Source organism: Anser anser, assembly GCF_964211835.1.
Source record: "Anser anser genome assembly, chromosome: 7".
NCBI lineage: Eukaryota > Metazoa > Chordata > Aves > Anseriformes > Anatidae > Anser > Anser anser.
In genome coordinates, this window is record NC_139727.1 from 19,141,591 (window position 1) to 19,168,885 (window position 27,295).

At 41.5% G+C, this 27,295-nt stretch overlaps 1 protein-coding gene and 1 long non-coding RNA gene across 11 annotated transcripts in view; both read right to left on the minus strand.

Annotated features, from left to right (window-relative positions):
* Positions 1–27,295, minus strand: part of PRKG1 (protein kinase cGMP-dependent 1) — a 467,683-nt gene that overhangs the window by 27,336 nt on the left and 413,052 nt on the right. For all 10 annotated transcript variants that reach the window (XM_083843685.1, XM_083843686.1, XM_083843683.1 and 7 more), the window contains one exon: positions 9,409–9,505. In XM_083843685.1, coding sequence (XP_083699811.1) covers positions 9,409–9,505 — 97 coding nt within the window. The remainder of the gene's footprint in view (positions 1–9,408; positions 9,506–27,295) is intronic.
* On the minus strand, positions 984–9,398 carry LOC310902331. The gene is made up of 2 exons (XR_014586634.1): positions 3,078–9,398; positions 984–1,164 (listed from the first exon to the last, which is right to left on the minus strand). It is a non-coding gene; the product is annotated as an uncharacterized lncRNA (long non-coding RNA).

Below are 27,295 nucleotides of genomic sequence, written 5' to 3' on the forward strand. Positions count from 1 at the left end.
CAAAAGTCCTTTAAGAGGACATGAGGAAAAGTCAGGGAAACAGGCTTAATTTTGCTGTTAATAATTTACACTCACAGGACTACATTTAACTTCTCAGCATTCAGAAAATAATGCTGCTTCAGTAAAGAAACTTAAAAAAATCCATTACGAAGTGGGCAAAGATGCCTTGGTGGTGAGTTCAGTAAGTAAGTTCAAGAGGAAAGCTACAAGATTAGGACAAGATGCAAACACAGGGGAGAAGAGGACAGGAAAAGTAGCTGAGAAGGAGATGGAGAGGGAGAAGGAGAATGACAAGGACAAGAGAAGAAGTCCCTTCTCTCTTCCTCTTCTGAGTCCTTGTTTCCTTAGCCCTTAGCTGGCTTCTCCTGCGCTCCCCGTGCTTACAGAAAAATGTTGCAGCCACTCCAAAAATGTTGCTTTGCTTTATGATGTACAAACTTCTGCAACTTCCAAAACACACAGTGCGTTCAAAGCCTGGTCTGTTAACACAGCTACCATTCACATGCAAATAAACATGGTTTTTACCTTAGTGCTTTTTCAGTTTTTTTGGGGGAAAATGGATATTTATAAGACAAAATTGTGCATTTGTTGTGCAGTTGTGATTGTGCATTTTCTCTAAGAAGCTGACCCAGATAATATTTTCCTCTATGATACTCTGTGTAGACCCTTAAAGCCATGAAAGACATGAAAGAGCAACAGACCCATGGGCATGGAAGCAGGCCTGGACACATTTCGTATTTATAGTTTATCCTTCCTACATTTTGGCAGCTAAAATAGAGGTTACGATTTGAATGGCATTTGCCACTGAAAAATGCCCAGATTTCTTCTAACTGACGGAACGAGCATATTTGAACATGAATTCTTGCAGCTTCTGGACACTACGCTCACAAAAACTTTGCTCATAAGCTTCAGAGTTTTCTACTAATCCTCAGGGTAGCTGGCCTGGCTCCTAGCTAAATGAGAACACACAGTGAGCAGAGTTTGTGCAAGTAAAAAACATTTATTTTACTCTGGAGATGTGGCTTTTTCCTAAACGCTCAGTGATAGTGATCCTTTAGGAGCTGGCCAGAACCTTTTCTTGAAGTCTTGTGTACACTGCTGACAGACAAGTTTCTTGTTGCTAATGTCTCCTGCTGAACACCCACTGTGGGCACGGCGATACCTCTGTAACAACAAAGATGGTAGTTTAGACACCTTCCTAAAGGGCTTCTGCTAGCTGACTTATGTGTGCTTTATTTGGAAATAATGGAGAAATCAGGGCTATCATGAAGCATGAATATCTTTGTATCACGTTAAATAACAACTGACTCAATGCAGCGCTTGGGAACTGAAGCGCAAATGCTTTTGCTTGCTGGGTATGCACAGGGTCCTTTATTTTCCATGGCTTCCCAACTAGATGCATTTGAAGCAACAAAAATAGCAGCAGCTGTTGCTGAGCGCAGCACTTGGGCTGCAGACAGGCTAACGAGAAGGCAAGCTGAGATCTCCTAATCCCAACAGCTGAACTGCTGCACGAACAAAGCAGCAGCGTTTCCCCCCAGCAAAAGAGTACAGCGTGTTTTTAGTACTAAATATACTTCTGTTCTCCCAGGATGAAACAGACTTCCCCAGAATGATATTTGTTGCCTTACAACTTGCTTTTTTTGCCAGCATTTGTTTTTATTAGGCAAGGGGGGAGATATCTTGCTCATATTTATTCCTCAAAGTATTTCAGATGTCTCCATTAAGGTTTTAAAGATACTTTGCTCATCTCCTTAAGGCCAGATTCAGCTGCTCTCCTCACCTAAGGCTTAGAGAGAAATTGTAGCTTGCATCTCCAAATCATAATAAGCAAGCTACCCAGTGCTTCTTACTCTATCCTTTCCACCTCATGCTCAATATCACATAAACAAGTTTTTGATCAAGGCTGTTGGGAGAAGAGGAAGAATGCAGCTTATGGGGCCCACGTGTGAATAGGGATGGCGATCAGGCTGGATGAGACTGGGTCGAGACTAAAAAAAAAAGATCTTAAGATGAAAAAAAAATATAGAATAAAAATTATGTTTCTGGGATATACTGTAGGCTGAAATTTTGAAGGCTGAATCCAAGAATGAAATAAATGGGCATTAGGGTGGAAACTGTCTGTGCTGTCCTCATTTTCTTTGAAAAAAGTCTAGATTCATCTGGTTGGGGAAGAACTAAATATCATATCCTATCATACAGCACAATCAGAGTGCTATGGGACTCCATGGGAAAATACATTGCAAAATTATACTCCATGAGTACAAATAAATATGTACTAAAAATTCAAGTTCCTGAGAAAACCTCAGCTATTTAACAATTTAAGTTACTTAATCAAATTCTGACTTTTGCTAAAAATACATAATTCTACGTTTTGATCCCTGTACTGAAAATTGCTATTCAATGCTTGACAGCGTGAACAACTAAGTTTTTTATAAGCAAGGACATTGGGAAATGCATTAAAATTCACGCCTTTCTCTAAACCTCAGAAGTAAATATTTTTTTTTCAAAAATGTCTAGAAGGAAAAGGCTAACAACCAGTGAGGAATGTAAACTGTTTCATGCATAAAATCATTCCAGTAAAAAGTAAATACCAGAAGAAGGGTTATATAGTTAAAATATGTTAAACCGAATGGAAAAACTCACTACTGTGGTTTCCTGAAAATATGAGATGGACATAAAGTCTCAAACCTCCAACCCCAGCCCCACTCCTGAGTTTGGCTTTGTCCATAATACGGCACCTATTTTTACATCTTACTCCTACCTCCAGCGTGAGCCCAAGCCTCCAGCTTGACAACTCATATCCTGATCAGGACTCCAACAATATTTGATGTGCTACAAACAGTGTCTCATCTTTCCAAACCATGACAACATCCTTTCCATTAGCAGACAAGTCCCAAGAATATATTTCAATCTACAAAGTAACACCTGCCAAAGATGTATTCAAGTCCATCGAGAATTAAAAATCAAAGGAAAAATAAAGAAAAAAGCCCTATCTGACAGTATCACTCAAATGTTTCAAATTAAGCATCCTGCATATAGTCAAGAAGGGCAGAAGAAAAAAAAAAAGGCCAAACCTTCATAAGTAGCATTTTGCTCAGCTCCACAGCTGTAGTTTCATTATTGTCTGGATGTGGGATTTACTCAGGTACCTGATCTTCCAATCCTTCACTAAAACCAATTTTCTTGCCTTGACTGTACCCAAAGCACACAACCTTTCAGAAAGATGGAGACCAAAGGATTCTTAACAATTAAAAATAAGAAACATTTCAAAGATTTTTAAGAGAAGACTGATCTTTGTAGTGAAAAGCTTCATAATAGCTGTAACAAAACGATAGCTATGCAACTGGAAATTTCCACTGATAAATGTCTGAGTTATGCGTCTGTCACTCTATTGGAAGACAATTACAGGTTTTTTTGCCTTGCCATCTAATTAATTCACTAATGTTTTCATTTACAAAAAAAGGCTAGAGGCTATAATAAATTTGATTGCACTTCATCATCTGTGGCCAGATTTTTCTTAAAACATAAATAAAAATGAAAAATGCCATACTGCTCACTTTAAAAGGTCTTGCATAGTCCCAGTAAAATGTGGCAGAAACTAAGTTTTTATGTGTATGCCCTGATTAATCTCCATATTGTAAAGGAGTTTAGTTTTTAGTGGCCATGATCAAGCTGAAAGGAGGTTACAAGGAGGACTTCAAAGGGGTCTGTCTAGTATATAGCACCATTACATACTTTCATTAATGGTTTGGATAATGAAACAGGAAGAATATTATTAACTTTGCACATACTAAAATCAAGATAGAAAGGGCTATGAGTGCTTTTGAGAAGAGCAAGGGAATTAAATTTGATTTTTACAAATTGAAATGATGGCTTGAAATAAAAGGGATGCAATTCAGTGACGGCAAAGGCACTTAGCTGCACTTGTCCTGCTCTACCTGACCATGGGAAGGTACAGGTTGGACTAACGTACCTTGTCCGGGGCAGTGCTAAAAGAGGGGAGAACCAACTGGGAACTGAGGAAACATAATGACCACCTACGTAGAAAGCATGAATTACATGTCAAGCTCACACGAAGAACATTTGTTTTTCCTAAAGGGGAGTATTTCAGGTTTATGTGATAATGGTCTTCAAATATATACAACTCTACTGCATGAGAAGGGAAGAAAGTGCCCCCAGGTCCACTTGAAACGAGAACAACAAATGACAGGCTGGGAGGTGTTAAATATCAGGAAAACTTTTCTTGCAGTGAGGAACAGGTAGGCACTGGAATAAGTTGCCTTGGGAGCCTTCTGCCCTGCAGACTTCCAATGACAAATCAGGGAAAAGTGGTCAGAAGTGGTTAAGTGTATTTGATTCTGCTGTGGGGCCACGGTGATCGATCTCTTTAGGTCCCTTCCAGCCCAAGATATAATGAACATATGGTTGAAATATGTGCTCTAAGTGCCACTGACTTCCGCAAAACTGCCAAACGTTGAAATATATGATTAAATATTTTGTCAAGTCAGGGCTAAAAGTTGGGCCTGTCCTTAATCTGCCTGTTCATACTGTTGCTCTCAGGATCCCCGAACCATGTGTTACCAAAGCAGTGCAGAAGGCACAGCTCCCTCCAAGCTCGCCTACGTGCAGAGGTAGTGTATAAATCTGTAGGTTTTCGCCAGCATATCTGCCCTGAGAAGTGAGAAATATGTAGCTGAAACTAAGCCTCAGTGGTGTGGGGTGGATGGGGTGTGGGGGAAACATTATTTTTGCAATTTTATAATAACAGGAGAGATTTAAAATCTCCTTCTCCCTTCTTTGAGTGATTGTTCAAAGTGATAACTGCACGTCACTATAACCAAGGCACGCGTTCAGGCCTGGACCTGATTTTTAGTCTACCTGTACTCAGCCATCATCTACATGAACTGATTCATAGCAATAATGACTCTAACCTTGTATGTTCAGATACTCTGATACATTTATTTCAGAGCTGTCTAAAATAATCTTGATTTAAATCCGGAACACGTGACCTGGGGCAGATGATTAGAAACATAGGACTTAAATTAAAAGGAAATTAAAGAGCAAAGACAAGAGCAATAAGTTCAGAAGAGATTATTTATGAAGGCTGAGAACACCTGACCTACATGTCTGTCCTTTGCAAAGTAGTGCTTTGCAGGACACAAACCCAAGACGATAGATTCATTCACTGTTGTAATGTGTTACTGAGGCACCCGGATCCCAACACAGAAGATGTTCAGCTGACACAGTCCTGACAAGCTGAGCAGCAAAAAATAGTGGATGCATCTGTTAATCTGTGCTATTAAACACAAGAAGTCCAGTCCTATTATTTCCCTTCTCCCATGCTAAGGGAGGTGTCCACAAGCTGGGTGAGAGGCACAGGAAGAGATGTCCCGGGGCTGCTTGCACCGTCTTGGCAGCTCTCCGAAATGCAGAAGGGTTGCCCTAGGAATGTGGCACCAGCCGGCCCTGGGCAGACTATGGGCTCTCGAACCCACTGTTTGTTTTTTTTTTAAACACTGAGTGTCACACAGCTCGTGCTGTACGCACACAAATGGCTCTGTTTGCACTATCGTAGGTCACTTGTTTCGATGATCCTGCTACAGAAACTTCACTGTCAGTGTTTAGAAGCAGTGCTACGATAATTCTTTTCCGTGGATAGCACATGGAAAAACTCCTTATTGCCTATTTTCATGGCAATTTAATATATTCACAGCTAACTGCAATGCAAACGGTGTGGAAAGACGGGAGACTCGGCAGACCGTGTTTTGACTGACACGCAAGGACGCGATGCGGTTTCTGCCTAACGAGAAATGCCGCTCCTGTTCAGTGGCAGAGCTGGTTCCCAGGGCAAGCAGCATGGGGCAGCTCAGCTGCTCTGCCCCCTCAACAGCAGCCTGGATAAAAGCTGACTGCAGACAAAGTCCAGCTGGGGATAAAGGAGCAGAACAGCGGCCACAAGGACAAGACACGTTGTAAGAGGCATCAGGTAGCCATTAAAAATCTGGGCCAACTACGTACAACAGCAACGCAAATCTGTTGGAAATTTCTCTTGACATACGGATAATAAAACTACTTAGAAAAGGTCCCACATGTGCTAACCAGGACTTCTCACCACAGGGAATAAGCTTTCTATTACAGGAACAAAACCAAGACAAAAAGATATTTCCACATGTTATCTCCATAGAATTGAAAATTACTTAACTAACAGGCTCTCTGGCCTGAAGGACATGTACTACCATATAAATTCATTGATGGGATGAACGCTGAAAACAGCCAGCATTCATGGAGGTGCCTGGAACAGCGAAGTGTATTTACACAGGCCACACCAGAACATTAAAAAATGCATGCAAATGGGAACGTTATTTGCCTTTGGCCAGCAAGACCCAAACTCAGACCCAGACATTCCAGTTTCCAACCAGACACCGCCAGTGGCCCTCTGGAAGGGTATACTGATGCCCTGGGGGGCTTGTCCACAGCAGCTGGGGTTAAGCTATAAAAATCCTCTTCCTTGCAATGGACTTTATTTATTTGATCAATTTTACTCTTGGAAAGTGTAAAAATTGCAGTGTTTTTCAGGAACAAATTCCAGCACTGCTGTGCATTAGCAAGATGCAGTAATACATGGAAGGAATAAAAGAGTCAAGTCCTCCGACACATTTTGCATTAGTTCATTTCTGGCTGTAAATCATAAAACATGTTTTTTGTACAGAAGACAGAAACAAGAGTTAGCAATTCTCGGCTCAGCTTTGATGAAAATATTCTCTTGTTTTAATAACATAATGACCTCATTTTTCCAGTACTCAACAATGAAATGGCAATTCGTAAAGGTACTTAAGTTTTTTAAAGCTGAGAGAGTATTAACATAATTTGCCTTGGTGATAAAGAAAAATAACGAAATCATGAGTGCTAAGCTAAACTTTTAAATATTTTTACCCTTCTGTGAGTAATTCAGTATTAATTAAGAACTGCTACAGTCTCTTTAGCAGACATATATGACTATTTAGTGATGTAATACATATTTATTTCCTACTTAACTAAAAATCTTAGGAATGTAAATCTGAAATATAAGGTTTTCTTGAGACACTTAGCTCTGCTGGCGAGTCTGAAAAGCTAAATGCAAATTGTTATCATGCTCACTTCAGGAGCAGTACCTGAAGAAGTCATTTGGTATGTTATACCTTCACATTTTCCTGCAATTTTCCTCTCTTCCCCATCTCACTTCTCTTGATTACTGAAACACCTTTCCCAAAGGAAAATGCCTTTGTCCCCTACATAGTCTTGTCCCCTCCTCCTTCATGTGGCAGGATCATTCACCCAGGCACAATGCAGGGAATAACTGTAATCACACCACACAAGCAACTTCAGTGTCACCAACAAACTGACAACAGGAAATTAATATGGGAAGTGGTTTAAGCTGATGAGAAAGCAGAAGGCTCTTTGTCTGATTCACCGGTGTACTTATAATTTACCCAGAAAATGACCTTAACTAGCATTCCCCTGCTTAGGAGAGCAAGGGCAAGGGGAGTTAAACTCATCCTTGAAAAAAATCCTAAATGGTGATCGAAATGTTTCTCCCATCACTAGCCTTTTGTAGGCTTTGTAGGTGGAACCAGGGCTTCTTGAAGGCTTCTGAGTTTTGGAACTCCGCAAAGATTTAAATATTTCTACCTGATTCTGATTTGATATGTTAAAGTGACAGCATGTTCATTCCTGCTCTTCTTCACACCTGACCAGATGTCATGCTTATATAATATTTAGTTTTTCTCAACATCTTATAGCTTCCAAATTAACTTTGAATGCAACCAGAAGTAGTGGACTCATGACCATCACCCATAACACAGTACAATTTTTTTTCACATCTGTTCGTTTTTAGGGTACCTGAAGCAACCCCCCATGAAGACAAACTCATCCACCTTCCCAGGAACAACGTGAGGTATTCAAAGCTTGAAAATATACCCCCCAAAAACCCTACAACCCCACCCACTCACCCAATCAACCAAAAAAACATCTTAGAAATGAAAATAAACCTAGCAAGCTCCTTCCAAGATTCAAAACAAGCCCCCAAATGGTAGGTCCCTCACTACTGGTTAGCTCGGGCTGATACCCAGTGGTGTTATCAACTTAGGAAGCAAATCTCCTGAACTTTATAATGGTGAAAGACCTTCATAAGTGAGGTTGAGCACCACCCGAATTAAACTCCTGCTCTAGAGTCTCCTCTGCAGAACATGACTGTAGAAGGAGCAGGGAAAGGACATCCTTCCCAGGCTGCACATGAGCTCCGGTGACTATCTTCCAAAACAACTGTTGCTAATATTAAATAAATAAAAACAAAAACCTAGGAAGGGATCAAAGTTCTCATTGATGTCCTCTGTTTTTCACAGTTTTACATAAATCCAAATAGGAAAAGTTAGAAACAAATCATATGGAAGAATGACTTCCACTTTTAACACTGATTTTATCCATTACATCACAAATAATTACCGAACTACTTATTTTGCCAGTTTTCCAGTTCCCAGCAATAAACAGATAATGTAAAAAAGTCATTTGGGGCTCTCATATGGTTACAGAATAAGGATTTCCCATAAATCTTGTGGTGGCAGCAGTAAATGTTCACTTTTCTGCTCCTAACTTAAAGGAGTTCCTAACATACTGTACTGGTGTTCAGTATCAGAAACTCCTCCTTGGTCAGCATGTTGATGTAAACTAAGCTCCTTCTTTCTATTACAAGTTTTTGTATTTACATGGTATTACAAATGGTCAAAAAACAGCTGCTGATCCATGCTCCTCCTGCTCAGATTTTGTTTTAATAAAGACTACGTAGTTCTAAATCTAAGCAGAGCAAAAAGCAAGCCCTGTTTTTGCTTTTTCACTAAAATTCACAGAATCTTTAGTGAAATACTATTTTTCTGTGAATTGTTATTATAATTAAATCTACAGTTTCCGTGATAATCAAGTAGATCTACCCCTAGATCTGAATCAGAAACTGCTTAGAGGAGACATCGCACCATTATTCCAGTTTTTGCTAAGCAAGATTTTAAGATTTTTTTGCTCTTTCAATCTTATCACTTACTCAACAGCTGTGCAACTATTCAGGTTCTTGCTAAAAGACAATCAATGTTATAAACAGTATTGCTTCAATGCATGACCATGTAGAGAGAAACAACACGCGCTCCTCTCTCCTCAACCTAGTATATATTTTTCAGTTACTGCAAAGTATTTATTCATTCGTTTTTATTTACCCAGAAATGTCATGCAGCTTTCTTCCACCATTAGAAAATATATAATCCTATCACATACTTCTCTTCTGGGAATTCTATTGTAATACTGAAGAAAAATAAAAAGACTCATAACACAGTAGTGGTTCCCGAACATCACACAAAGTTCAAAGAAGAAAAGGTTACCTACCAGCTCAACTCGTCCAAACCCTCCAACTCCAAGGGTGTCAATGATGTTGAAATCAGACAGTTTCAGGTTAGCGAAGAAGGCAGCTTCGGCTTCATATCTGGATTTTTTTATGCGAAAAAATGGAAATTTCTTAGAGGTGCAAACATGAGTACTGCGCAATACTGTACCCGCATGGCATGAGTGTGGAACAGCGTTTACCTGCTTAATTTCCATCTTATCTCTTAGAGTTTGCTTTTATTCACACTCATTGTTTCACTGGTCCCAATTGTAGCATAACTCCAATTTGCAGTTTTCAAAGTGAGAAAAGCAAACATACCTACTGCATGCCTACAATGCAAATGTCTGGTACTGTAATTCAGCTCCAGCTACCCAACAAATGCTACATTTTGACATTTTCTATTGATCTTCTTGTGAAGAGAGGGTGGTTTTTTTTTGGTCTTTAAGTATTTTTGGAAGATAAAGTCTCTCATACAAGTTTCTCTTATCCACAGGCTGGCAGTAGTTTCTATAAATGTTTATTGAAAGTGGCAAGATCATTAAGGTCCCTGGAGAGAAATCACAGCCAGGTTTTATGAAATCAGATCCGATAAGCTGAGGGCTGGTGTGCAAATGCCTGAAATGAATGACTTCAGTCACATATTAGCATTCCTATAAGGATATCTTCACTTCTTTTCCTTCTATAAACTCAACTTGGAGTAGAAATTCCAGCCCAGGAGGTCTCAAAATCCAGATGCTCCCTCTTTAGCCCATGTGCAACTGGCTTGTAACAGAAGTTCACAAAGCCCTTAACTAGGGATGCATGCAAATCCAACACATGCAAGCCTGCCAAAATAAGCTTCCCATGACTATCCTCATGAATATGATTCCTCTAAAATAGCTCCTTGTCAAGGTTTATGGTATTTTTAGAAAGGCTCGGAAGGGAAATGGATGAACAGGATCCACCCACTCAATAAAGTTTGACATTCAGCTGCTGGAGAAGGCCCTGTGCATGAGCAACCTTTGGCTGTTGGTGACACAGACTTGTATGGGAAAAGAGCGTTGACGGATCATGAAGAGAGGCATGGAGGGTGGAAAGGGGGAACTGTTTTGGAAGCACAGTTTTTGGTATTTAACTTCAGCCATATTATCTTGCAATTAATAGATAGACCATAATCCGCTATTTCACCCCAGTTCTTCATTTGAGCATGATAACGCTAGAGTAGAGATAAAATATCATAGTGTTAGCTACAATCATATATACATATCTGCCTATCTTTCTAATGTATCTTATCCGTCATGCCTGTTTCTAATCTAATTCAGTAATGGGATGACATTGATTTACTGACTTACTCCCCTCAAAACAACTTCTTTATTCTATTTAAAACTGAAATGACATTGGAGGAGAAAGAAAAAAAAATGTGGTGAAAGAGAAAAACCAAGAGGTGTCACAAAAGGTGAAAGGTCACACCATAAACCCCTAAATACAACGCAATAAAGTGCAATTTTATATTGGGGACACTGTCAACAAATCAGATAAGCTCTGCTTTATTATTTATACTGTCACCAGATCCTCTCAGTGACCTTGCTCCTGTGACCACAGCAGCTTGACTGCATCCGATTTTGGAAACTAATCAGCACTGAGCCTGCTTTGAACTTGGGATAACCTTGTGTGACACAGCTGCTTATTGATCACTTTATACTAATCATGAAGTGCATATTAAACCTGGAGCTGAAAGGAGCTCTGGTAAGAGAAAGCCATATTTATATGTTCCCTTCTAAATCACCAAAGACACGTCATTTTAGGAGTGACTGTGCAATGAGATGGGTCTAATTTTCATGATAAATGTATAGGCAGCATATGAGTTATCTTCTGTTTTCCTGACCAGTTAAATACCTCTAATGATTTATAATTGCTAGAAAGATGAAATCCAAGCATGAGAAAATTTCCTTTCAGCAGTGAAACAACTGAGGCAAAACTGCTACTCAAAAAGCCCTGCATTAAATTTGCCCAAGGCTTGGGAGACCCTCTTGGTGGAAGGAGGCAGGAAAGAAGATGCCAGCCAGAGGGATCACTTGCTCTCAGAGAGGCAGGGAAATAGCTACCCTGCCTCCGCTGGGCAAGCAGCGAGATTTCTCAGTGCTGAGCGAGGAGGGGACAGGAGATGTCAAACAACAGTGTCTCAGAAGGACTAGGGTCTCCAAAAACATACAGCAAAGTCGGAGGAAAATTATCCTGAATAATAGTGCAGTCCTACCAAAATGATGCACAGTTCACGTCATGTGACATGGAAGGACAAAACTAAGTCGAAGACGCCCCTGTGCTGGCAATGCAAGCAGGATGTTTGTCCCAGCCCCTGGAAGATCCACCAATCCTCCTGAAAATGCCTTGGTTTGATGGGAACAAGGATCTTCTGCTCCAGACACAACTTCCTCATCATTTTGTGTGCTGAGTTGCAGAAGCTGATAGCTCTGCTAATGGCCTTTCAAGTAAAAAAATGTGATAATTTATTATTTTGTTTAAAAAATGTACATATAGTGTTATTGTTATTGCTTTTTGAAATTCCTCAGTTAATTCTGACAAATAAGACTGCTTATATGCAGTCAGTACATATAAGAGCAATTACGCCTATGAAACAAACTAGATGCAGCTTTCTAGGCATCCTAGAAACAAAAGAAATTAAAAAAATATATAGTGAAACAAAAACGTGTGCAAAATCAAGCATGCAAGCCCTTCACATGCTTACTAACAACAGGCACATCTGAATTCTGTTTTATTCCCAGCTACAAAGGTCTAAGTCCACCTTCAAATCAAATTCCTACAAACTAAGAAACAGCCCTGCAAAGTTAAGAATAAATCTCATCAGTCATTTAAATAAAAATACCCAAGTGCAGATATTTCCAAGGCATCTCATAAATCAGAAATCAGGGCGCAATCCTCACCCTAAAATTAAGAATATGAATTCAGCTTTCATCTTTTAACTTTGTTAATTTGAGCATGTCTAAACTCTCTAAACAAAAACTACTAGGGTTCTGCAGTTTGTGCCCTAAAAAGTTCTAGGGATAAGCACGTGGGATGTCTTACTTTTATCATCTCCAAAACAAAGGGGAGCCTTTTGATACATTGGGAACATAGTGCAAAGAAATACAGAAGTAATTTAAAAGCCATGGTGTGGCAATTGGAATATGTTCAGCTCTGGACCAGGTTTAAGAAATCTGAGATACTGTGGAGGATGCCTGGGATGTTCCTTGGGAATATAACAGAGATGGGATGAATGGTAGAGACGGTTTGATGACACTTGTGCAAGCTGATGTGGAAATAACTCAGTACTCTGTGCGAAAAATAGTGTGTCAGGTCAGGGCATATTTATTCTGGGTACCACTTTGCAGATGCCACAGTCTCTTCCCATCTGATACTCAGGAGTCTAATGAGAAAGGCAGTTATATTCTAAATACGCAGCCATGTAGTCGTGCTCTGAAATTTGACAGATAAAAATATGACTTTTTGACCTCTGCAAGAGTTGGTGATTGAAAATATTTGTATTTTAAGTTCATAATTTAATAGACTAGAGGTGTATTAGGAAGATGTCTTGGGCAAGCTCTGAGGTGTGAACACTGATCAGCATCACATTTGCATTCGGTGATGTTCTGGAGCTATACAGATGCCAGGCTCAACCTTTCTATACTGAGATTTCTGGGATTTTCTGACCCTAATTGGAATAGACGTTATTCGGAAAGAGCCCTTCATGAGATATTTTGGTACTGGTTCTTTTTAAACCAGATATCAAAGGCCCGAATGCCTGGAAAATCACAGCTGGAAACACACAAAAATAACAAATAGATAAAATTTGTCAAAACATAATAAATCCAAACAGCAAGGAACAACAAAAAGTTTGTGTTTCATAGTATCCTTGCTAAGTGCCTATTCTGCTTCTTTAATAAAGAGCTTTTAAAACGAAGGCTGCGATTTTCAGAGGAGCTTGGGGGAGGCAACGCAGCAACTCCCAGTGCACTAATGGGGCTTTTTGTTTAATATAAACTGGGTTTTGTAACCTGCCCTATAAAACCAGCTCAACCAGAGCTCACAGTTCACTCCTGTAGCTAACAGGAGAGGTAGCTTCTCCACTTGGGACTTTAGAAAACAGTACAGAGGAGGAAATGTTCACATATAGGTCAAACATGAGCGTGCTGCACAATCTCCCAATCTCTCCTCCAAGGTTTGTTGCAAATCTGAATGACAGAGATACCTACCGAAATCTCATTCAAATGACTGTATTGGTCACACGAGTATCGGTGTCCTCCTATGGAAGAGTTGGGGTGTGGGATCACTGTTTCCTTCTCTCCCTCCAAATAAAATAAATACCCCTAAAGAGTCACGGTTAAAGGACTTGGTTTTGTATCACCTTCAGCATGGACAGGCGTCACATGCAAGAAAACAGATTTCTCAGGGGGATCATGAATAAATACCATCGTCCACATGTCCTGTTACTTTGAAAAAGCAGTGCTGGGGCCACAGCCAAAGCATTTGGGCAATGCCTGTTATGCAGAACAGGAGAGGAAAACATGTGGCTTTCTGCACTGCTGGAAATTTCCAACCATTTAAATAAGCAATTGCTTCATAGGACAACTATTACTCCAAAACACATTTCAAGCTTTTTTTTCCCCCAAACTATAAATACAAAAATTCAGAATAATCTTAACTAGGCAGCTAAAAAGAATAAATGAGAAAATGATGGGAGCAAAGGTTTGTAATTACCCAACTGCTCAGCTTTACTAAACTAGCTCATGATTCCTATCACATGAGCTAAATGTGTTGGGAAACATTAGACATCTGTTACCAAACAGTCATCGTGATACAAAACTTGGCTTCTCTCCAGCTGCACGCTGCCAACTAGATGTAAATTGTAACCAAATGGGAACCAGCCATCAGCTCCCTGATAAGAGCGGACGGAACAGTTTGGGCTGGATAAAACCCAGGATTTTGGAGCCTTCCTCAGTGACAGGCACTTGCTCATTTAACAGCTATTTTGGTGGCTTTATATTCAGTTTTGTTGGCTGTCCCAGTCACTATAGCACCCATTGTAAAGGCAATGCACTTCTGCAAACAGAAGTAATGAATCTCTGCAAAGACTAGAATAACCTGAGTTGCAATAGTTGGATGGTGATGATCAGATCCCGTCTGCAAGAAAATATGTCCAATGAGCCTAAGACGCACAAATGGAGTGGGGAAAAAATATCACAAAAGCAAACCGTATTTTTGTGCCCACTAAATCAGTTTTACCTCATTATATCTCCCTATGATTCTTACAATAAAGCTAATGTCTTTCTAGCATTCTGCTTCAGCTAATGCTACACTTGAAAAATGAGTTTGTGATACATGAAAGACAAAATTACCTCAAATCTTCGCTGTTGTCATTATTTTTTTCTGTAGATCTGAACATACATGTTTTAGCCCTGGCAAAATGACCTACCTGGGACTACCTGTGGCACCCAACTGCTGTTTGGCTGACTGGTACCTGAAGTCACGGAGAAATTTCTGGATGGGTTAATGCTAGTAAGAGAGATGCAATCCCAACCATGAATGAAGAGTGGCAGAAGATAATGATCAGATTCGTGTAACAAGGAGGCTTCAAATCTGAAAGCGATGTGAGGGAGAGCAGATGTGGCAAATGGTGCTGCGGCTTCCATGCCTTCCCTTCCACGCTGGCCAGCCCTCTTCCCCTCCTGTTATGATTAGTCCAAAAAGCTCAGGTTTGGGTATTTCTGAGTGATTTTGGAGAACAGGAGATCTATGAATGGTTATATGAGTGAACGTGAAATAAAAAGCGCCTTGTGTCATTTCCATGAGATCCTTACCTTCAACTACGCCCTGTTTGTGTGGGGCTCAGAAGAGTTAGCCACATTCAGGCCACAGACAGAAGCATGGTACAGCGACACTGTATTTTACACAACCAGCAAGATCCAGAGCCTGGAAATCCCTGAAAGCAAATTCTTGAGAGGCATTGAGAGCAAATCTGTATTTCTTCATGGTGTACTGCCACTCATCCTCTCAGAGGTCCCACCCCTGTGCAAAACACTTCTATTCTAGCTTCTGCTTAAGATACTCGTCCATTGGAGTCAGTGTATAATTTGGGTGGGGAGATGTCCCTTGACAAACCATTACTGGAAACCAAACCCAGAAAACAAGTGTACAAACCCAAAACCCTGTTGAGAAGACTGCAATATACTCTCAGAGTACACTCAGCTCTCCACAGGCTTACACTGTCTGAAAGGAAAATGCTCACCCCAAAACTGCAGTCAGGCAACAAGAACAGAGAATAAATATTTTCTAAGCACTGTCCCTCTGTGTGGCAATGCCTATGTTTTGTGTTTCTTCCTCCAGGTATCAAATGTCTGTGCTCTCATGACACACAAATGCACATTTTTTACTTTCAAACATCCCTTTCAGATACATGCTGTGATCAGTAAGAACAAAAATATCAAGAAAAAGACCAGCTCTTTACCTATTTTACTGTCAATCACGTAACATTACAGAATTCATTTCAAGCTCCATCACATTATTGCAATTTATTAGCTCGTTCACAAATACAGAATTACAAAATCGTACCAGGACATCTCCATGGATAGTGAAAGCAGGAAGACGCTGATCAAAGACACCAAGCTGTTGGATAAAAGTACTGGCACAAGAAGACTGTGATTTGTCCCGTCGGCAGTAACATTGCCCATCCAGCCCAGAGCTGTATTAGCCAGGGGCACTGACATGCCATTGCCCTAAATCCGAAAGGGATTTTTTGCCCTTTAGCAGAGACACTGGGTTGAGGCAGATTAGTATGTCCATAAATATTTTCTGCATGGTATTTGCTAACCTAATGTTAGCTCATTCCTAGGAGGGATAGGTGTTATCCACAGATCTTGACTTGTTAGAGTAAGGATTTTCTTGCAGATGAGGATTTGCTGCCCTCCATGGAGGAGGAACAAGGAGGAAAACATCACATTGATTTTCTACTCCTTCATTTTTTCTAATTGCGAACAACACTGAAAAAGTAAAAAGTATATATCTATCTACCTACAGATACATGTAGAGATATATCTACCTACTGATGTGTGTAGATAGATGGATACACACCTTTTACTTTTTCAGTGTTGTTTGCAATTAGAAAACATGGAAGACTGGAAGACTGAAGATCAATATGATGATTTCCTTCTTGCTCTTCCTCATTGGAGGGTAGCAAATCCTTGTCAGCAAGTCATCTGTAAGTAGATATAAGGAGAAAGTATGATAAATGATAACATAGCTTCTCCTTATTTCAGGTCTCCCTCTTCCAGAACATCTGTCTGAGGTCAGCAGTGCAGTAGCTTTAATTCCTGACTTAGCTGCTACCACTTCCTTCTATGTCTTATACATTCAACTGAAAATCCAAATCAGAGAGATTTCATTTGGATTTTTAAAAAGCAATGTGCTCAGGGAGACTATGCAATTGAAAGCTGCAGCTGCATGGACAATTGCATTGAAAAGAAAGGGTTGTCTTTCTTTTCAAGTTCATGCTGTCAGGGCTGTGAATTTCTCTTTGACCTACCAGCACTTGAACTTACAGTGTACTTGCCTTTAATGACTTTCAAATCAGGAGAAATAGCATACCTCCTGGTTTAGATTTTCTTACAGAAAGCGAACATTTGAGTTGCAGCTAAAACAGACATTAAAGCTATGGCATCTCTAACTTCCTCTGGAAGGGGAAGGAGATCTGAAATTAAAAACATAAAGTTAAAAAACTAACAAAGAAATGATCTTCCCTATTTAAAAGTAAATTACTTTTCAATTAGAACTCTGCAATGTGATCATGGTATTATGCTGTTATATTAAGCTGTGCTCATTGTGAGTTGTTTCAACAGTTAAGCAAATAAGAGATTTGTTTGAATTATGGGGCTTTGCAGACTTTCTATTGCATGGAGACCAATTTCACTGAGAAATGTAATTGAATGCATTCAAGTACAGTCAGTTAAAACAGTTCATAAAGACTTTCTCATCATCCAGGCTCTTAAAAAGTCTAATACTGTTGAATTCCTAAATGTGACAAAAGGTTGGTAATACCTTATTCAACAAATTATGCCTATTAGGTTCTGTCTAGCACAAGTAAGAGCACTGCAGTGGGACCTTATCTGAACATAGGACATGCAAGGAAGAAAAAAAGCCCCCACACCCAAATTTCACAGTTTTCCTTATGTTTGCTGTAGGAACTTGTCCTCTTGTAGCTTGGGGAAATGCAGCACTCCCTTCAAAATACATGACTGTTCCCCTGTCTATGCTCACAATCAACTTGATCAGAAAAACCCACACCTCTCTCAGATTTAAGCAGGTGCAAGAATCTTGTATGAACGTGAGTGTATTTTGATTGCCTTTATCCTGTTACTACACTAGCACACAATACTAGTCACTCATATGCCAGAAAGAAGTACAAATTTTCGTGTATGAACTGAACATGATTTTTTCCCTTCTTGATGAAACAGTTTGCATGAGCAGAGTTTCTGTATCATTGATTTTCATGATTTTTTTTTTTTCTGTTAAGCAGAAAAACAAGGCTAACTGGATATTTCTTACTGTGAAATACCTGCTAATAAAAATTCACGGCAAATCACTGATTGCAGTATAAAGCCATGAATTAAAGTGGTTGCATACAGCTAGTGGTTCTCCAAACATTCTTTCCTCACTGCCTGGATCACGGCCATGAGAAATCTGAATGCTCTCTGAATCTGTCTGAGGGCTGCAGACCAACGAGAAAACTCACAGTGTGTTTTCAGCAGAATAAATCCTTCACTTTTAGCTGGGATACAAACCACCAGCTCAAAGGGAGGTGATAATCCTGTACGGGTATGAAATAGAGTTCTTTCAACAGAGCACAAGATTATCAGGTTGTTTTTTAGGGAATTGGGTCCTTGTTTTTCACTGAAACTGAGAGGAAGGTGAAAAAATAAAAAAAAAAAGAAACAAAACGTTTTGGGAATCTGAGTTTTGCAAGTGAAGTAACCAACATGCCCACGTCACTACCAGCCTACCTTCCTGAATGTGCAGAGCCTTTGAACACCTAACATTTGCGCAGACAGTGACAAGCAGAGCAGCAATAAGCAAGCAGCATTGCAGTGCCCAAACTGCACCCACCCAACTTACCTGGACTGCTCTGCAAACGCTCTGCTGAACCTAGGCGGTCCCGGTCCTTGCAACACTACATCGGCCTGGGCCCTACTTCATGACTGTATTAAATATGTAGTTCTACTGACACATCACTAAACTGTGCATTTTATTTTCTAGATCCACGTTCCTCCTTTTTTCTCTAATGAAACAGCCGGATGCTTCCAACAAGGCTCTCATTTGGTGCCCCACTTTGGAAAATCCCACTTTCAGCTCTGGTTAAAATAATATTTCCACTTTTGAAATATGCCTAATGCTGAGAATATCCTGAAATAGTTCAAACATGATACATGACAGTATAGACTTACTTACAAAAACAAGACTTTACTCAATTTTAATTAAAAGGGGTGGAGGGAGGATGTGGAATATTCCTTCCTCTTGTGGTGTTTCCTGCTCTGTACAGTATTAAAAGATACTGCGCAAGGAGGGGGACCTTTTTTTTTTTCCTTCCTTTTTTTTTTTTTTTTAACTCTGGATGGTGAAAGCTGATTGAAGAGATGCAAATGTTAGAACCTTCAAATGATTCCAATCAAAATTGGACTTGCTATCATGCGGGTGCTAGCTGGAGACCAAAGAAACAGCCTTGTTGCCAATGCATCTCTATCTTGGCTTGGCAGTGAGGGACTGAACCCAAAACAGTTGCTGACAGCGCTATTGTCTACAGTAGGCTGGATTAACGCTGGGTGGAAAACTCATTGCTGACAGTGGAATAGTGAAACGTGAGTAACCTTTTCCAGCTCCAAGATGCTGCTACCCCAGGCAGCAACAACAACACCTGGAATTTAATGGAAAACAAAATTCCAAGGGAAAGCAAATCATTTTTTATTGCACCTCGAACACTGCACTCTGACATGCCAAATGAAATTATTGGCATCTCAATTTCATTTGAATGAAATCAAATCAATACAGATTGAAATATCATTTAAGAATGTTATCCATCAACATTTTTTTTTACCAAATGAACTCTTGCTGAAATCATGTCTATCTGTACAGCATTTCCTTGCTGACAATTCAACACTTTCATTAAGAAAAATCCCCACCAGTTTTCCTTGTGCAATGGGCATCGTCACAGTTGCTGGGTGGGAGAAATACTGGTTTAATATCTACACATACCCTATTGTCATCACATTTCCATGCAGCGGGTATGTGGTACATCTTTTTGTTTTATTTATTTATTTATTTGAGTTTTACTGTGTTATAAAGATCTTCAAGTGAAATATTACACCCACTGGACAAAAGGTAGCTATATATGCTTTAGCTCACTGCACTGCACTGCACTGCACTGAGTTTCACTTCCCAGTCACCCCATCCCAACTCTCAAGAAAGCTGCTGTTGGCTTTTTTCCACAGCTGTGCTCATTACAGCAGAGGAGTGGGGTTAGGATCAGATTGCAAAGAAACGTTATTGTGCTCCAAGACACATACATTGCAAACAGAAAGCTCTTCTGTCTGGCTGATGAGAATAAACTGAGAGCACAATGCACTTCAGTTGGCTTTCTTTATCTTTGCTATTGCAGCACCCTGCAGTATTATGCATTAATGGCCTTCTTGGCACATTTCTCTTCTCACATGCTAATGCTAGTACAAATAAGCAACCTTTTTGAATAAAATATTAGATTTATGTTGTTGGGTTGAAGCACAACATCTAACATCCCTCTGCAGACTGACACAGCTTGAGTCAAATGCAGTTCATTGAGGAATTGCCAGGGACTTTTCACCTATAACATACTAATTCTGAGTTTATTCTTTCTAAATCATGGTTTAGTACTGAGATAAAATTCAGACTGATATCCTCAAATTCACCAACTAAATCAGCTATAGGTTGGGTGTAATGAGTGGTAGTGAATTATATTCTAGCGCTCAAACCCTAGTTTTTACAGTAATACAAGGTAAGCGCAAAACAAACTTCCCGTGACTGCATGCTTGCTTGTCCCTGATGATAACTGCCCATTGAATGTAGAAGAAGAGAAAGTATTACAGTAAGGAAAGAGACAAGTCACTAACTTCCCTCTAATCTCTTCACAAGTTCTGAATTTAGGTGTTTGGATCTGTAGACAGAAGATGGCATGAAGTTGCTTTTTTTTTTCACTCTTGTTTATTTTTGAGAAAATACTTTGCATATCACAGAATCACAGAATCAGCTAGGTTGGAAGAGACCTCCAAGATCACCTAGTCCAACCTCTGACCTAACACTAACAAGTCCTCCACTAAACCATATCACGAAGCTCTACACCTGAACGTCTTTTCAAGACCTCCAGGGATGGTGACTCAACCACTTCCCTGGGCAGCCCATTCCAATGCCTAACAGCCCTTTCGGTAAAGAAGTTCTTCCTAATATCCAACCTAAACCTCCCCTGGTGCAACTTTAGCCCATTCCTCTCCCCCCCCAAAAAAGAAGAAGCACTCACACAACCCCTGAGAATTGGCAAGAGCTGTTTATTGCCGGGACATCTTGCAGGCAGGCCTGCGGGATGTCCGTGGTGTTTGGTGGCTCCAAGCTAATGCTTGCGATGGAGCCTGAGCAACGAGTAGGGGGCTCGCCGGGCACTCCTGCGATGCTGTTGGTGCTCTCGGATGGCAGAGCACAAAGACATGCCGCAGTAGTCCCAGGCCTGTCCCGGCAGAGATGGATCCACTTCCATCCGTTCCTCCACATCTGGTGGATCCAGCTCCATGGGCTCCACGGTGTTGGGCAGAAGGCTAAGCCAGTCCTTGCCCGGGACTGCCCAAACGGGATGTCTTCCGTCCGGAATGTTCTCAGGCCAGGGTGCCGAACCAGGGGGTCGTCCAGTCCCATGCCTCGGTCCCAAACCACTGTCGGCTTGATTTTCATGCATGGGTCCGATGCTGCCCTCTGGTTTACGGCCATTACTGGGTCTTGCACTGTGCTCGGGACTATGGGCACGCCTCTGCTCCCCGCGGCTGTCTGCCCGATGCTCCCGCCTTCGCCCCACGTCACCATTGCTCCTATGGTAAGGCCCAGGCCCCCTGTCGCTGGGTGTGTGAGGGGCCAGCCTGTTCCCCGCATCGTTGCGGTGCCAATGGTACCGCCTGTGTGTGTCTGTGGGCTGGGCGCCAGAGGTCCCTTGGGCACTGGTGTCCCTTGTGCCGCCGGCGCTATCCCTCCGCCCACGACACATCTCCTTCTGCTCAGGTGCATTCCTTCTTGGTGCTTCACAGGACGGCATCGCTGTCCTCGCACACCAAGGAGGCCTGCTGCTCGCCTTGCTCTTCTAGTCTTCCTCCTGCCGCACAAGCTGGCAGTCAGAGGGCCCAGATGCTCAGCGAATGCTGGGCCAGCTGCAGGGGGCCTGTTTTATAGGGCCCGCAGCAAAGGCGGGGCAGTGGTGGCCACTGTGACCTCTGCAAGCCTCTGTGATGGAGTGGCCCACGCGTGGCCAAAGGCGGCTGTGTTGGGAGCGGCCTGGAAGATGCCCTCACGTGGACAAGGAGGAGGGTTGGGGGGCTGAGGGCCCCTTTTCTGGAGCTGGCTCCCCCGGGCCATTTGGCTTGCCAGAGAGAAAGGCTGCCCCTCGGCCACGGGGACTGCCCTGCACCTCCCATCCTGTGTCCTGGGTTTATTTTTAACCCTGTTTTTTAGGTAATTTCATTCTATTCTTTACGGAAAAGAACAGAAGCAAGGTGCATCTTCAGCCCTAATTCCCATGTGCGCTTTGTGCGCCGAGTGAAGAATTTCTTCCTCACGTCACATCTCATCTAAATCTCCCCTCCATTTACTCAAAGCCATTATTCCTGGTTCCATGGCTACACTCCCTGATAGAGGCCCTCTCCAGCTTTCTTCTAGGCCACTTTTACGGGTACATTTAGGTGGCAAAACAGCAGAACCTAGCAAATTGCATCCTGATCTACCTTGTTCCACACATTCCACAGGTTTTCCAGCTCAGGCTCTAGCCTTTCATCAGTGTAACATAGAATCACTAAGGTTGGAAAAGACCTTCAAGATTGTCTGGTCCAACCATCACCCTGCTACTAATGTCACCCTCTAAAGGATGTCCCCACGCACCAGGTCCAACCTTTCCTTGAACACCCCCAGGGGCAGTGACGCCACCACTTTCCCAGGCAACCCATTCCAAAGCCTGACCGCTCTTTCTGAGAAGAAATGCCTCCTACTTGTTTTAATTGTTGCAGAGCAGTGCTTACACTGAGTCAAGGACTTTCCAGCTTCTCACACTGCCCTGCCAGCGATGAGGTTGGGGGTGCAGCAGGAGCTGGGAGGGAACAGAAGCAGGACAGCTGACCCCAACTGGCCAAAGGGCAAAAAGAGCAAAGGACCAAAGCTATTTTAAGGCAACTTGTCAGAGTCAACGTGGAAGAGCCATGGCCAACTTACAATGTTAGAAAGTACTTCCTAGGAAAGCGAGATGTGATCTCAAGGAAAATTCATTCTAATTACAGCTTCACGTTGCTCAAATCACAGTTAATTCTGCTTGTTGCTCTTCTGCTTTACAAAATTTCATGATCTGGTAAGTGTATTGCAAACTGCTAATTAGTTCCCATGGATCCCAAATCTGCTCATCTAACCACATAAACACTTAATGGCCCTTTTGCCTCCACCCTTAATGTAGGACTATGTTGCTTGCATAAGTAAATGCTCACCATGGCAACAGCAATACTCATTAAAAAGACTTGATTGCTCTATTCTTTTTCTAGATTATTTTAATGTGGAGAACAAATCAATATACTGATGCTAGACATATTTATATATCCAGCTCACCATGTTTGCTATTCATTGCACATTTGTTAAAGTCCCATGGGTTTCAAACAACAGTGAACTCTGTATTTTGCCCGGCAACCTGTATGAACTTGCTTCTTGTTTTTAAACGTCCCTAACTTTCTAGGAAAAAAGTTTCCTAAATGGTTTCCAGGTTGATGACTGCTCAGAAGTAGTCTACTTTGAGCGAACTCGTGTCTTCTCCAAGGGCTGCCCAGAGCCATTTTTGCAATGGTTCCTGTATAACCTCTTCCAAGTTGTCAAGCAGACCCATGTGTGACAGGACCTGGAGACGCTGCTGCAGCAGATGGATGAACTCTGTTTTTCTTGACAGAGTTCAGTGGCTCCCCCAATGTGCCCACAGATCACCAAAGAAGAGCTGTTCATTGCACTGGGGTCACCAGACCAGACCTCCAAAAGTGTTACTACAAAACCATCATTTGGCAAACGTCAAATGCTGCCACTGCTGAAGTTGTTGCATCCGGAATATTTCATCCTAATTTACTTTGAAAAAAAGGTGACATATAAGGAGAAGGCGGGGAGGAGGGGAATATTACATAGGATCCTACTGAAAAAGTGGGAGCAGGCAGGAAGCAGATTTTTCCTTACAAAGCAAGTACGTGTGCACACAAAGCGAGATTTTTCACTCTGCTTGTTTTTTTCTGGCAGACAGATGAAACTGTGGGAAGAGATCAGTGAAACTGGGTCCCGCTTAACCAACTCTGTCCTGATACTATCCTGTGCTTAACCTCTTTTAATTTGACTTATTTGCTAGGACTTTTCATCCTTGTTGTATCACTTTCAAAAGCAAAATCCATGTCTTGGACCCTGCCAGATACATAGGCAGGCACTGGGGTCCTTCAGGGCAGGTCACTTGTATGCATTGTGCCCTGTGAATCTGGAAAACACCCTGCAACATCACAAGGAGTGTATCCTTGAGCCTCTCTCCTCTTCCAAGACAGTCCATGGCACAGAAATGGGATTGCACTTGCTGCCAGTTCAATCCCTCTCAACACAGAACCCCGTCTGTAAGAGGTCTGCTCATCCTGAAGGACACAAGTACCCGCTTTCTTCAAGAAGTGGCATACGTATGTCCTACCACTGAGTGACTGCAATAGGACGTGCTGCTACATGTTCACTGTCACCACACTCCAAAACTTGCAATGAAGTATGGATTTGGTCCTAAGAGCATAAGACTCCTGTTACTGGAAGATGGATCTTCCTGTCGAAATGAAACTCCAACACCACTTTAGACAGGAAGATAGTGAGAAGCCAGGGAGAAACCCTAGGTTTGAAGAAAACTAAAAGAGCTGCCACCAGCCACAGGTTGAACTTGTGAATACAGGCGCTCAGTTTGCACAAGTCTAAAAGCCAGTTCCTCTTCTACTTCGTCCCAAAGCAGCCACCTCTGCAAACTGCTTCTTCTCACTGATGTTAACTCTGCAACTCTGCCAGGCAAAAAAGGATCAGCCTCATAGCAGAAGAAGGACTTGTCAACAGGACCCCTGGGGTTGGTCTGAACTGGGATGTGGCAGAGTGTGAACTGAACGACTAGCCATCAGAAACCCTACCCAGAGCACAAGAATCCGACATGATGAGAAGCAACCAGGCAGACTCTGCTCTGGTTGCACCACAGGGACACAGAAGTCAAACACAGGAAAGGAGAGGAGGAAGAAAATGCTCAGGACTCCTGAGCACATTTGCCAGACTACTGACATGCAGCAACAACAGACTGCCGGGGAGGTAACTTGCAATGGAAAAATGCTGCTATGATGATGCTATTGATGAGAACTGCCCTCAAGAGAAGTGTGGAGCCACACTCCGTAGTGCAGATTGAAGTGAAAAACAGAAGAGTGTAATAACTTCCTCCTAAAAAGAGGAACTTCCTCAAACTTGTGATTTGATGCTGAACAATATGCAAGGTCCAGTTCAAAGTACTACCACTGAAGAGCCTCCCTATAGGGGGAACCATGAGGTACTGAGATTTAACATGGCTGAAGGTCTGAAAAGAGGTTTAAAATAAAAGCACGACTCTTGCACTTAAAAAAAAAAAAAGGTAATTCAAAGAGCAGTTAAAAGTTCATTGGGAGAATTAAATCTTAGCAGCAGAACGTAACTGGCTGGAAGCATATAGCAAACGTACATCAACAATGGACATATGAAAAGTCAGAAGGAAGCTGGTGTGGCTGAACAGCAGGATAAGATAGTATACTAAAAGCAAGAAGGCATCCTTCAAATATGAAGAGGTTTCATATTTGAAAAGGAAGAAGAAGAAAAAAAGAAAACAAAGAATCAAACCCTGTCCAGTTAAAAGGAAAAACACCATAAGGAAGGACATTATACATATGTATATATACACATATGAAGTAACAACTTCAAAAGGCTTAAAAACAAATAATACATCCTTCTCAATCACAGCAACAGCAAGAAGCCTGACGGTAGGCTGTAGGGTCTCCAGAGGATCATGCTCTAGAAAGAGCACACTGAGAAGAACAAAGCCATCTGAGGAAACACTCAGTGCACTTTCTACCCCTCAGTTCAGCATGGAAGATCTTGGGGAGATCCTGCTACCGCAATCTTCCTTCCCAGGGGAATCACCAGAGTAACCGCCATCAATTGAAGTGTCAGTAGGGGACCCGAGTCTACTAAATGAATATTAACACATCTCCAGCCCCAGATGGTGTTCACTCAGCACTTCTGAATGAACTCAAGGTGAACTACTAACTGTGGTTTGTAACTAGCTCTGCTCGCTGAGGGATGGAAGCGGCTTTTTGATGTGATCCAGAGAGCTGTACACAACTAAGCCCAACATCTGTACTAACAGAATTAGTTGACACATGGATAAATCTGACTTCTTTGGGGAAGAGCCAACTTGCTTCACAAGTCTACTGGAGTTCTTTGAAGAAGAGGACATGCACATGGGCAGGAGAGATCTGGTTGATATAGTTGGCTTGGATTTCCAGAAGGCATTTGACAAGGTTTGAAAGGCTGTTATAAAAATTAAGCTGCCATGAGATAAGAGGAAAGGTCTTTGCATTGATTAAAAAAAGGTTAAAAATAGGAAACAGCAGATAGTAATAAGTGGCTGGTTTTCCTAATGGAAGGAGGCCAAGAGTTCTTCAAATCTCTCCTGTTCAACATCTTTATAGACTATCTGTAAAAGGGAGGAATAAGTAAAACGACATCATTGGTTGAGGATATTGAATCACTAAAGATAGCAAAGAAAAGCACAAGGTGAAAAAATGCAGAAGGACTTAAAGATACCAAGGGACAAAGAAATATTTTCACTTGGAATTCTGAAGCAATGCGGTGATGGATGTCAAGAAAAAAAATCCTAATCTTGCGCATGCAGCAATGGGCTGATTTGGCCATCTTTATCTCCTCTCCCATCTCAAAAACTATAGAGTACAACTGGGAAAAGTACCAAGAGGTGTAACAGTGTGGATCACAGGATTGATTTCTGTTGCAGGAATTAGACAACTCAGGAGATGAGAAAGCTCTAGAACTTGCATGGCACATATAAAGTGGCTAAGAAGAATCAAGGGGGAAAAATCATTGAGAGCTACTAAATATATAGACAGCACCCATACGCAGGAAGTTCCTTAGTCCCAAATCATTGGAGACTGGTGGATTACCAATTAATATCCCAAGCATCTCCTTGGGTCTTTTTCCTAGATGCCTGGCACAGTCAGAGACAGGATACAGAGTTAGCACCATCTTTTGTCTGACCCAGTGAGGCCATTTGTATATTGGCACTTCCAATGTATCTGTATATAAACGGATGGGAATAGATTGAGAAACTCAGCCCCTTCTTGCAATGTATAAAAGCAATGGCAAAAAAAAAAAAAAAGAGTTGTGTTCCACAGTGCCTGGCGCCTGATCTGGAAGTCTGTTTTTGTTCTACAAGGGGAGAGACGAGCTGTTCAATCTTACAACTTGTCTTGACTAGATAAAAGGAAGTTTTTATCAGACAGTATTTAACATATGGTGGCTCAC